Source organism: Mesoplodon mirus (genome assembly GCF_964341445.2).
Source record: "Mesoplodon mirus genome assembly, chromosome: 1".
NCBI classification, from domain to species: Eukaryota; Metazoa; Chordata; class Mammalia; order Artiodactyla; family Ziphiidae; genus Mesoplodon; species Mesoplodon mirus.
Genome location: NC_138976.1, coordinates 1370474 through 1382637, shown reverse-complemented (window position 1 = coordinate 1382637; position 12164 = coordinate 1370474). Strand labels below are relative to the sequence as shown.

The 12164-nt window shown below is 58.8% G+C and overlaps 1 protein-coding gene across 5 annotated transcripts in view; it reads right to left on the bottom strand.

The window, feature by feature from the left end:
* The window catches only part of SEC16A (SEC16 homolog A, endoplasmic reticulum export factor), a 34701-nt gene that overhangs the window by 2698 nt on the left and 19839 nt on the right, over positions 1-12164 (bottom strand). For 2 of the 5 annotated variants that reach the window (XM_082639539.1, XM_082639538.1), the window contains exons 12-29: positions 11326-11423; positions 10702-10783; positions 10397-10514; positions 10125-10236; positions 9879-9984; positions 9086-9226; positions 8088-8201; positions 7717-7909; positions 6985-7230; positions 6409-6491; positions 5303-5461; positions 3676-3756; positions 3428-3484; positions 3186-3297; positions 2640-2777; positions 2287-2381; positions 1423-1497; positions 840-899 (exon numbers count right to left, since the gene is read on the bottom strand). In XM_082639539.1, the coding sequence (XP_082495665.1) occupies positions 840-899; positions 1423-1497; positions 2287-2381; positions 2640-2777; positions 3186-3297; positions 3428-3484; positions 3676-3756; positions 5303-5461; positions 6409-6491; positions 6985-7230; positions 7717-7909; positions 8088-8201; positions 9086-9226; positions 9879-9984; positions 10125-10236; positions 10397-10514; positions 10702-10783; positions 11326-11423 (2070 nt within the window). Of the gene's footprint in view, positions 1-2; positions 900-1422; positions 1498-2286; positions 2382-2639; positions 2778-3185; positions 3298-3427; positions 3485-3675; positions 3757-5302; positions 5462-6408; positions 6492-6984; positions 7231-7716; positions 7910-8087; positions 8202-9085; positions 9227-9878; positions 9985-10124; positions 10237-10396; positions 10515-10701; positions 10784-11325; positions 11424-12164 lie in introns of those variants that run through there. The other 3 variants (XR_014295622.1, XM_082639540.1, XM_082639541.1) reach the window with 2 other exon arrangements.

Here is a 12164-nt window from a genome sequence, read left to right as displayed (position 1 = left end):
AGGGTTTATGATATCAATACTTTCAAGTGTGCCACGGAAGCTGGTCAAAGATACTTCTTGCAACGCTGTATTTAATTATTTAATGGTTCATAGAAAAATGGTAAAAACCAAAGCAACATGCAGAGTACGATGCTTCAGAACCAGAGCACACACGTGAGGTGGCACGGAGCTCCGAGCGGGCACTCAGTGCCAGGGTGAGCCCTTAGCAGGTGCTTCTGACTGCTTTAGACCTCTCAGGTGTCCAGCTACAAAATCCAGCGTTTTAATTCACAAATAAAACAAGTCACATGAAGCCTTTCTGCCAAGCCGAGGGAAAAGCTTAGTGCCCCAATACGCAGAGAAGATGAAGTATTCCTTTATTTCCCACAGCGTGACCCCGGACAGCTGTCACTGCCCCACTCTGCCTGCCTACAATAAACCTGCTCGTGCTTGATCAGAAAACAGAATTCTCTCTTTCAAACGAGAGCATCCTGACCCAGGTGGGCTTCTGACACACACACACACTCACACACACACACTCACACACACACACTCTGAGGCTATGCCTATGGCCAGTCATTTGAAAAAACCAATTCAGAAAGAGCACAACCACAGAGCTTGTTCGTTCACTACAAGCTTCTTGGGGTCGGTCCAACTGTTGATGTGTGTGGCTATTCAACGCCACCCTTTAAAAACTTCTGAAGAAAGGAACACTGCATCCTCAGGCATGTGATGGCTGGGAGGTGACAAGTAATGTCAGTGGCCAGGGGCATGATGACCGACCAGCACAGCGATCTCAAAGGAAAGACAGACAACCCCGTTCAAATCCATGTCCAGTGCACACGGCCAGCCACAGGTACCTGGTTAAAATGCTGGCTCACTTCACGTGATAACGAGCTCAGTGAACTACAGCGCGAAAGCTACAAAACAGCAAGAACACACAGATACAGACAAATACAAAAATCAACATGCGTGTCACTGCTCCAAGCTGGCAGTTTAATTCCAAAGAGCTTTACGATGCTGTTAGAATCAGTACAGCTCGATGGGAAAAAAGCCAGAGTTAGCCTGAAACTCCTATTTTCATGTACAGTTTTTACTGGAAACGACCCCCGGTTGCGGGGAGGGAGGTCTGCCCAGACCTGGGCCCAAGGCGGCCAGACCTCGTGCCCTCTGAGGGACCGAGGACAAGAGAGCCCGGCAGAGGGGCGAGCCCGGCTGCCGAACACACACGCAGCCCCTCACCCTAGCCAGAGTTCCCAAACAACTCTGCGGAAACAAGCGTGACTTTTTTAAGGAATACAACACTTTCTGAGTTCTAGAAAGTTTCTAAGCTGCCCTCTTCCTACCCATTAAGTTCGTTTTAAAGGGAGAAGCCATCTGGACAATAAAACGAGGCTCCTCAGCCCAGACCTTCAGCAGACGCGCTCATCGGGCGCTGTTTACCTCTCCTCCCTGGGAACCGTCCGCTTCGGAGGGTGGCCGTTCAGGTCTAGGGAGCGACGCCACAGAACTGAGCACCTGCCGGGACAGCAGGGAGGCCGGCTACTGCAAAGCCCGTGCGTCGGAGGCACCCACCGAGGCAGGACCACCCAGGACGGCCCGCTCTACCCCACAGGGCGCGCCTGCTGAGGGGTCAGGAAAGGGTGTCGCGTGGCCCTGCTATTCCAACGCCTGCAGCGCATCCTTACCGAGCGCCTCTGCCGCGAGCCCCACCACAGCCCCGTGATCCGCGCTCTCGTCGGCCCGTCCACAGGGCAGGGCGCTGAGGCTCAGAGGCGCTGAGCGACCCCCCACCTTTACAAAGCTAATTGCTGGGGCTTCCCTGGTGGCGCAGTGGCTGAGAGTCCGCCTGCCGACGCAGGGGACACGGGTTCGTGCCCCGGTCCGGGAGGATCCCACATGCCGTGGAGCGGCTGGGCCCGTGAGCCATGGCCGCTGAGCCTGCGCGTCTGGAGCCTGTGCTCCGCAATGGGAGAGGCCACAACAGTGAGAGGGCCGCGTACCGCAAAAAAAAAAAAAAAAAAAAAAAGCTAATTACTGGAGCAGGGCTGAAATCCAGGTCCATCCAACCTCAGAGACCAAACTCTGAACGACTGCGTTGCACATACACGTTATAATCATTCAAAAAAAACCCTCTTCACTGTAAAAAGTTCAGCAAGACAAAATTACTAGGTAACGCGCGTGTGACCCACACCGTAAGCCCTGTGTACACAAGACTCTGCAGAAGGTCAGGGCTGCGTCTCGGGTCAGGGCAGGAGGCAAATTCCCACTGCCTGACCCCCGGCCTGGGCCCATGGCACCACTCACCTTGGGCTCCGAGGCGGGCTCTGGATTGGCTGGCCCCCCCGCCGGTGCCTGCCCTTCCCTGCCAGCCCCCTCGGCGGGCGGTGCTTCCTCTGCATCTGTGAAGGGGACAGCGGGGGAGGTGGTCACTCGTCCCCCGCGTCACCGGGGCCCAGAGGGAACAGCCCCAGGGGAGAGCTCCACCCAGGTCCTCAGGCAGGCCAAGGGAAACAAGTCCGCAGACAAGTACAGGGGAACCTCGGGCGCTCTGCATGTGGGTGAGTAGTTAGCTCTTCTTAAAAGAGGATTAAGGCCAGAGGCTCTCAGAAAGAGGCCAAAGGTCAGAAGCTGCACACAGCTGCTCCCGTGCTGCCTACCTGGGTCTGGTCCAAACAGCTGTGTGGGAATTGGGAGCGGGGCCAGTGGCGCAAAGAAGTCCGCGGGAGCAAGGGCTGGCTCGCTCCGCTGGGGGCCCCCCGGGTTCAGAACGTCCACGTAGCGCGCTCGGGCTCGGGCTGCCACGGGGAGAGGGAGCGAGGTCACCCCGCCGTCCTCCTGGTGTCCAGAGAGCACCGGGCCAGGCTTCCGCTCCCGGGGTCGGCTGGGCCCGGAAGGGGGCCCCTCCGGGGGCACACCTGCTTGGCTTCTGCCCGGGCGAGGGGTCCCACTACACACCACGGCGCGGCCGACCGCATCCGCTCCGCCCTTAGCTCCCCAGTGATACCACGGTCCGCCCAGGAACGCTGAACTCTCTAGAGAGCTGGCCCCCCACCCCCGGGGACTCATCCTCAGAACACCAGTCCTCGTCCTGGTGGGAAACTAACTACCACCTCACGGGCACGGTATCATCGCTGAACTCTGGCCCGTCTGTAGGACAAATAAATTACCCAAGTGAACTCTGATTTCTGGTTGGCCGTCATTACCTGCTTTTCTAGAATACATGTTCACAGCGGTTCTGGGGGGCCCTCCAGGGCCAGGGTGGGCAGCTTGCAGAGCCTTGGGAAGGGATGTGGGAGGTGGGGGCGGAGCCTTCTTCTGCGGAGGGAAAGACCGCTGCGGGGTCTGCGCACCGACCCAGAGCCCACGGGGACCCCTGCAGACGGAGGCCCCTGCCCAGGGCGGGGCTCCCCGCCCAGCCACAGCGAGCGCCCGGATCCCGGCTCACCTCCTCCTCCGGCTCGTTCGTGTCCACCCAGCGGTTCTTCTTTTCATCCCAGACAATCTGCCACGATTGTGAAAGGTAAAAAGAAAACTCAGTAGCAAAGGCTGGACAGAATCAGAAATCAGAACGTGACTGCTTCCGAGGCGCTGGCTCAGGTCTGCTCCGGAGCCGGGTCGCTCCACGCAGACAGGCGGGCGGACGCGCTGCTGCAGGACCCACCGGCACCCCCCAGCCCACCCGGCAGGACGCACCGATTTGTTCTTGTCGTCTGGCAAGTGAGCTTCTGTCCTCTTCTTCACAGGCAGCCAACGAGAGAACCAGGACTCGCTGCTCTGAACATAGAAACCACCAGAACAACCCTGAGGACGTGGCGCTGAGGGCAAAGAGCCCAACACACAGGGGCCACGACCGAGCCTGTGGGGCCCACGCGCGAGGGCGGCAAAGCCACAGAGACAGGAAGCAGCTGTCGGGCGGGCTGGGCGGCAGCGAGCCTGGGGGGCAGGGCTTCAGTCTGGGAAGACGAGAAAGTCCCGGGATAGGTGCAGGACAGCGTGCTTGACACCCCAGAGCCAGGCACTTAAAACAGTTGAAGTGGTAAGTTTTCTGTATACTTTACCACACTTAAAAAAAAAATTAGAACAATAGCTTGCCTCTTGGAGCTTTTCACGTCTGAATGCCAACAAATGAGCAGCCTGAGACATCCCCCCGCAGGAGTGGCGACAGCGGGGGGAGTCCGCGTGGGCTCTAAGAAGAGGCCCTCCGAGGCTGGCAGAGATTAGGCCTCAGGGACACTGACTTTGCTTTTCATACGCTGCGCGTGACGTCTGCCACGAAAGGCAGAAGCAACTCACACCCCCCACCCGCTTCTCTGAACCTGCGGCAGAGCAGGCGGCCCCAAGCCGGGGTGGGGGGCAGTCCCTGGCACATCACACCCCGTCTGAAGGTCCTGCTGTACCTCACGGCCCGCGCATGGTTTGAATCACACTTGTGTTTACGTAAGACAGTAGCCGTTAAAAGCCACCCACAGGCTGGAGAAGGTGTGCACATCCGGCAGGACCTGCGTCCACAACACGCAACAACGCCTGCCGACCTCTGAGGACCCCACGAGGGACGGGAGGAGACCTGAGCCGGCCCCACACAGATGCGGATGGGGAGGGGAAAGAAGCACACGAACCCACAACACAGTGTCTCTAAGCCCAGCAGAATGGCCGACAACGCAGCCCCCGGGGCGAGGACGGGGCCACTGCCACTGAGGAGGACGGGCTGGCAGGACGTTCTACAGCCAGACACACAGCTGTCCTGTGACCTCGGGATACACCCAAGAGAAACAAGGGCATCTGCCACCAAAAGACACAGACGAGAACGCTCACGTGGCTTTATTCCTAATAATCCCAAACTAAAAAAACCCACGGATGTCCTGCATTGGGAGAAAAGATACACAAACGCACGGCGTACACACACAATCGACATCACTATACAACGATGACAAGGCACCTCCTTCACGTGAAGCTCGGGAATAGCCGAACCCAAGCAGTGGTGACAGAGGTCAGCGCAGAGACCACCCTCTGGGGAGGGCGTGGACGGGCCCTGGACCCACGGGCGTCCGGGAGGCAGGCACGGCTCCAGCTCTGAGCGGCGGGCTTACACGTGGACACGGACACAGAAAAGGCAGGCACGGCTCCAGCTCTGAGCGGCGGGCTTACACGTGGACACGGACACAGAAACACTCGCGCTTCACCACACGCTTACTGCCCCTCAAGAACACGCTTGGCTTGATTTAAACAGAAACACATTCCTTCTCCTCGCCTCAGCGTGAGGACGGGGGAGCCGAGCCCCTGCCCAGCCCCCGGCCCCACCCAGCTCGGGGCTGTGAGTCACCTTCTTAGGCTCCTTGTTCTCTTTCTTGGCTGCCTGGACAGGTCTCTTCACCTCGGGCGTGGGCGTCAGAGGCAGAGGCGGAGGCGGCTGCAGGGCCCCTGAGCCAGAGCTCCCCCAGCCCGGAGACGACTCGGAGCCCTGGGACGTCCTTGAGGAGCCCTGTCCCAAGGTAACACGGAGCAGGCTCACCGGGGGCACCTCCCCAGGAGCTCTTAAGGCTTCACCGAGAGGCTACGTCACTACGGTGAGCAGAGCCAGGCAAGGAGGGGCTGGTGAGAGCGGCCCCGCTTCCCCGGGGCCGACTGGGCTTAAGGGCAACGTTTTCTAGGAGCGTCACGGCACCCACGATGTGGATTCGGGAATTCTATGGGGTTGCTGGGCTGGAGGAGATGGGATACGTATGTGCACCGAGGAGAAGACTGGTTAGAGGGGGTGGCAGTGGGCATTTTAAAAGACAGAAGCATTTTAAAAAATATTTATCCCAGGGTTGAGACTCTGTTTTCAATACAGTTAAACTCTCATTTTTACTTTCACAGGGACAGAATATTTTAACGGTGGAACACGTAAGGAGAGTTTACACTACAGCAATCGCCTGCTGATGGGATGCCCCAAAAGAGCAGGGTATCTGTAAAGAAGCTTCCAGAATGCAGTTTATATAAAAGCGTTTATCCTCCCACCCCCCATCACTGGGATCACAGCACACCGAGGTGGTATTTATATCAAGCATGTCTGATAAAATGAATCTTGATTTTAAGAACACCACTGAAAATTTTACGAATCCTACTGTAGAAAGAGATGCAGAAATCAGGGAAGTTTTCCATTTTAGAAAAATTAAAATTGACAAGGTAGTTTCATTGTAGATGAGCATTTCTTCTCCTTAAAATACCTACTTTTACACTATTAAATTATCTTTTCCCCTATTAACGATTTCATCAGCTCTTCACATTTTAAGGATTCGTTTTCTCTTTAAGAAACGATTCAAAAGATAATCTGATAATTTTAAGTATCATCTTTCTACTTACAACTTAAGAACAAAGAGTTTGAGTACTTATTCAGTGGGGTTAATGAAAATTAGCTTAAAAAACAAAAAAGAAGTGAGAAAGTACCACATTGGCAAATTTTCCGCCGAAATCCTCCTCTCCCAGCTCCGACAGCGCGTCTCTGCCGGGCGCCTCTCGTGGCATCATTCCTGTCAAGGGAAACGAGAGCCCCTGTGACCGCGGCGTCACTAAGCCCACAGCAGAGGGAGCAGGCGCGGCCGAGAGACGCTGCTGGAGACAGCGCAGCCCCTCCTGCCACGCCTCCCGATGGGGGCTTCACAAACCAAGAATGGAATGTTCCTCAATACGTGAAAATAGTTTCTCTTTTCAAGCCAGGCCGTCCAAGTAGACAGGTGGTCAGGGACAAGACCGCCCTCCAGAAGGAGGGTCACGGCCTCCCCAGTGAGTTCACAAAGGCTGCAGGTGGGCGCCCCCTGGCCACGCCCTGGACACCCACTCCCACCTCACATCCCAACAAAAGGTCAAGTCACCCATCTTCTATCAGCTTCTAGAACTTTCGGCACACACTAAGGAACGTGCTTTGCTCCAAGTGTGAACAACTTAAGCCTCTCCTACCAGTTAGCCCCTTCAACGCCAAAGCCAAGTTCACTCTGCTCTCCAGACGGCACCTCGCAGACCCACCTGCGTCCTGGCTCCTGGCCTCCGGGAGCAGATGTTCAGTCTCTTGGAGAGATGGTGTGCCAGATGGCAGGCCAGGCCCTGGGTACGGAGCCACAGGATCAGGCACAGAGGGCTCTGGAAAGCCAAGTGAAGCCCCTGGGGGTCCAGAGCCAGGCCCCAGCTCGACAGAGCCCACGGGTGGTGGCACTGGGAACATCAGCACCCTGGCGGGGAAGGCCGGCTGACCATCAGGGAGCGTCAGTGGAGCTGCGGGGAGACGGCAGAGAAGAGAAAGCCTGAGGTTACGTGCTCACTCCAGTGACTTCCGCAGGGCGCGTTTCCTTCATCGAGGGCCAAGGAACCAACCGTCCAAGCACAAAGGCTGAAGCTGCCGGGCTGTCACTGGTTTAGGGAAGCGGGACACACATTTTTCAGGGCCGAGGGGAGGACCTCACTCAGCACAGCATGGGGCGTGGGCTCTAAGCCGCAGCACGACCCCGACACAGCCCAGCAAGCAGCTGCCTGGCCCAGGGCCGGCTCTGCCTTCACTGAGTCCCCCCCGCCCCACCTCCTGCACCACCCGCCCACTCAGCCAGACCTTTAAGGCTGTGAGACCCAGTGGGCTCACCAAGGGAGGGGGGACAAAGAGAAAGCAGAGGGCCGAGGTGGCGGGACAGACGGCCCGACTCTCTGGGCAGCAAGACAGGGACGCTCCACGTTCAGAAGCAGGTGCCCAGGGCGGCGCGGGCTCACCTGAGGGCAGCAGCCGCACGTCCTGGCCCAAGTGGTCAGCGCCGGGCACAGGCGGTGCCAGCAGCACGTTGTCGGTGCCTAGGCCCGCCGGCTGGGCGGGTGCTGGGCCATCACAGGCCCCCACCTCGGAGCGTGGCGAGCTGGGACAGCGCGGGCGGAAGGCTCTGTCCAGACTCCACGCCACGGTGCCCTCCTGAAGGAGAAGGACCTCAGGCGTCTCCACGCCGGCCGCCGACCCCACGGACCCGCTGGGCTCCAAGAGCACCTTCCCCTCCCGGACACCGGGTGCCGCTAGAGCTGCGCTGCTCACACCGCCCCCTTCAGCGTGAACACAGCTCCCCGTCGGGCCCCTCGACTAGACCCCAGCGCACCTTGACCTGTTTCTCCATGAGCTGCAACTGGACCAGCCAGGCAGGCTCCGTGGTGGCCTCCTCCTCCGGCTTCTCCTTCAGCTGAGGGTCAAAGAGGCGCAGCTGGGAGGCGACCTGGAAACACACGCACGTGAAGACCCTGTTCCCACAGGTGACAGCGGCCAAACCGTGCCTTCAAACCCACTGGGATGTGGAGCAAGCGCGCCTGCAACGTCAGAGACGCAGCCCTCGTCCGCTGCAGGAACCTTCCTGAGGCGGGCTCACGCGGCCCGTCCCGGACCGCCTGGAGCGTGAGCGCCCACTGCGCCGGCCCGCCGAGCCCGCAGCATCCGGACCCGCGGGAGCTGAGCCCGCCTCTGCTCAGCTCCACTCACCGAGATGCCCACCGCCCTGGCAACGCTCACGCTCTGGGGGGTAGCAGGCGGGCACGGGCCAAACACGCCTGACCTCGCGTCAACTGCTGAAGCTGCCAGATGGAAACAGGGTTCTTGAATCACCCTGTTTCTGCAGGTGTCCCGAAGTTCCCGTGATAAAACCATTTTGGTATCACATGAACACATTCCACAAACGAAGCTCCAGGAGAGGAGCGCCCTGACACGGCCCCCCAAGTGCCGGGCGCCAGGGGGTGGGGGGTCACGCGGTCTCCGTCTTCTGGAGCAAGAGCCTGGGGCCGCGGGGCCACAGCCGGGACCCACCTCACGCTGCGGCCCCTGGAACCTCACAGCGCTAAGCGCGAGGCGAGGACGCCTCGAGACACGAGCCTCCTGCAGGCAGGGTCCTCCTCACGCCCAGGCTCACCGCCACGCCTCTGCACGAGACGCCCCAAGGGCTCCTGTGCTGCACTGCAAAACACCAACTACCTGCCCGAGAACACGCAGGAGCTTAACTCGGCCGAGCAGGCAGTCCCGAGCGCCCTCCGGTCACGAGCACTGCGTGACCACGTGGCCCCATGTGGCGCCCCGGGCCGCGCAGGGCAGCGACATCGAGGAAGACGTTACCTGAACCAGCTGGCTGAGCAGCACCGGGGAGTGTCGGTGGGGCTGCGCCAGGACGCTCTTTGCAATCACCTCGCAGTAGTGGAAGGCCTGCGTGGCTAGCCCCGTCTCAGCCAGACGGCAGCAGTAGATGAACTTGAACACCTGGGACGGACGGGCGGTGAGCTGAGCGGCGCTCCGTGCCCTCCCGCAGGCCGGCGCCCCCCGGACGTCTGCATCCCCCGCCGTGCGTCCCCAGCACCTGCCCACAGCAGAGCTGGGCCCGCTCCCTGAGCTATTGCACATCAGAGTAAACGACTAAGCTTCTGAGAAACTCACGTTCTCTCCTCAACACCCTTAACAGAGCCGTCGGGGCTCTCGACCACCGAGTGACCACGGAGCGACCACGAGGCGCCACCACGCGCACGCGCCCCGCGATGACCGCCTCTCGGGAGCCGCCAGCGCGGTCACCCTGCTCTGCTGGCACCGACGCTCCGTCCCGTTTCAGACACACACTCACGGTCCCGGTCAGATACCACCCTCCCAAAACGTGGTCCACAGCTGATAGAAAAGTACTTGAAACCAAACACTAGAAGTTTTTAGTACTTAAAACATTCAGAACCAAAATGCTAACAAAATTCTCAATTCAGCAAGCTTTAATTCTCGAACGTTACAGATCAAACATCTCCACGAGATTTCCGAAAACACTTCATTGTTCTTTACGTTTTTTGAATAAAACCCCTAAACGACTGCGGTCTTGTCAGCACCCACTCCGTCCAGCCCCCCGTCAGAGCTGGAGCCGTGGGGCCCCACCCACCTGGAAGCTGGGTAAGGAGCAGGTCTGCGGCCCCAGGGACTGAGCGTACTCATAGGCTTCTGTCCTCTGAATAGCTTCGTTGGTCGCGAACTTTAAAAATGGCAAACTGTGGAGGACACGGGCGGCTGTCACATTTGAGCGGGTCACCGAAGCACCAGCGCTCCACGCGCCCGTCTGGGTTAGCCATGGGAGGGGCTTTTCCTTTCTAAGGGAAACGGATGCCACTATACCTATGCAATTCCTCACCTGTGGTTTGATCCAATTAAGACAAGTTTTGTGGTTTTCTTGGTATAAACCCCAAATCCAACCTGGGCCACGAGGTAGCAGAAGTGCGCAGCGTCAAGGAGTCCCCTCGAGGCTGAAGGTACGTAAAGCAGGCAGGCCTCGGTCACAGGGTCTCCCAGAGATCAGAGCGCTCACAGAGACCCCAGAGAGACCCCAGACGGAGGGACAGTCTCTGGTTCCTGAGCATCTGACGGCAGCCCCAGGCCTGCCTTCTATGTCGGCGTCTGACCTACCCAGAGTGTCCCCCATCGTGGCCATCGCCCGGGCTTCCACGTCCACGTTGTTGTTCAGGTTGGACAAAACCATGGCCAGGTGCGGCCGCCAGTCTCCCCACTTCTCATCTCCACAACACTGAAACCACAGACAAGCAGAAAACCCTCATCCTTGGAACACACTGCTATCTTAACTCTGCAGTGCTCAAGCTCCAGGAGCAGGATGGAAACGCTGGCCTTGTGGCCTGGGAGGCGAGCCCTCCTGGGAGCGGGCTCTGAACAGACGGCTGAGCTGCGGAGGCTGCCGTGAGGACCCCCGTACTGACCGTGGACGCGGCTGGCATCCGCCCGGACATCAGCTGGTAGACCGTCTGCAGAGGGTCGTTGATCGGAAGGCTGTTGGCGAACCTGGGCAGACGCGAACAGAGAAGCCCTGACTCAGCCTGGTTCAGTAAACAGGACACGAAAAACTAGTCTGGTCTCATCTCAGACGCTTTGGTGACTGGCTTGACGCTTGACCTGGGCCAAGTGTACACACTGCAATGTCTTTAAAAGGCTGTAAAGGATGCAGACGACGGAATTCACTGAGATTTTTTTTTTTTTTTGGGGGGTCACACTGTGCGGCATGCGGGGTCTTAGTTCCCGGACCAGGGATTGAACCGGGGCCCCTGGCAGTGGAAGCGCACAGTCCTGACCACTGGACTGCCGGGGAATTCCCTGCTGAGATTTTATAGAATTAAAAAGCCTGAAATTAACAAAAAAACCTTAAATCCTTTAGCAGCACAACCCGAGGAAGAGGGGCCAGCAAGCCCACAGCCACGGGCGGCAGACGGGACTCCCCAGCTTCCTCTGACAAGAGTATGGGGACCGGGGGCTTCCCAAAGCTGATGAGGCCCGGACCCCCGCCTGCAGGCACGCCCGGAGACGGTCCCCACGGCCGGACTCCTCACCTGGTCATGACTCTGGCGTGCGTCCGGCTGTCCATCTTGCTGGCAAGTAACAGGGCGTGACCCCACAAGCCGTTCTTCATCGCGGACTCCAGAGCATCCTGCAAAGCATCGAGAGGTTCTCTGAACCCCGAGAACAGCGGGAGCGACGGAATGTGTGTCGTCACGCGCGCGGCCACCAAGGAGGAGGGGGCTCGACTGCAGGTGAAACCGCAAACGGATCAAAGGCTCCGACACACACGTCCCAGTTCAAACACCAAGAGCGGGCGAGCTTCACCGTGTTCGCTGGCGGCGGAGTCCCTGCGGGAGGAGGTCTCCGTGTAGGTACCCCGCTTTCATCACCAGCACAGAGGACAAGCACACCGTCAGAACCAGGGACAACGGAGAAGTAGCACCGCCTTCTCCCACCTGTCGTCTCCGCCACGAGAAAGGCCAGGGGGACGTGAACTCCCCAGGCCCCGAATGAGCCCTGGGCCCCGAGGGCCTGTGCTCAGCACCAACAGGGCCTTAGTTACTTCAGCCTCCCTGTATCCAAAATGATCTGGGCCACAACTTAGAAAACTTCTGACCAGTAAGCAGAAATGTTGCAACAGAGAAATGGTAATTAAATGTAACAGATCAGAAGATTTCAACTAGCTGTAAAATGACCACATTAAGATCATTTACCCACCAAATACGAATTTTCTGAGTCTATCATGACATAAAAGTGCCAAGAAATCTGGGCCCGCCAGACCCCCGCTGCCAGAGCCCAGCAGGCGCTCCAACTGTGCACCCCCCGCGCCCGGCTGCATCACCAGGTGCCCCACGGAGCAAACCCCGGGCGTGTCCCCAAGGAGCTCCCT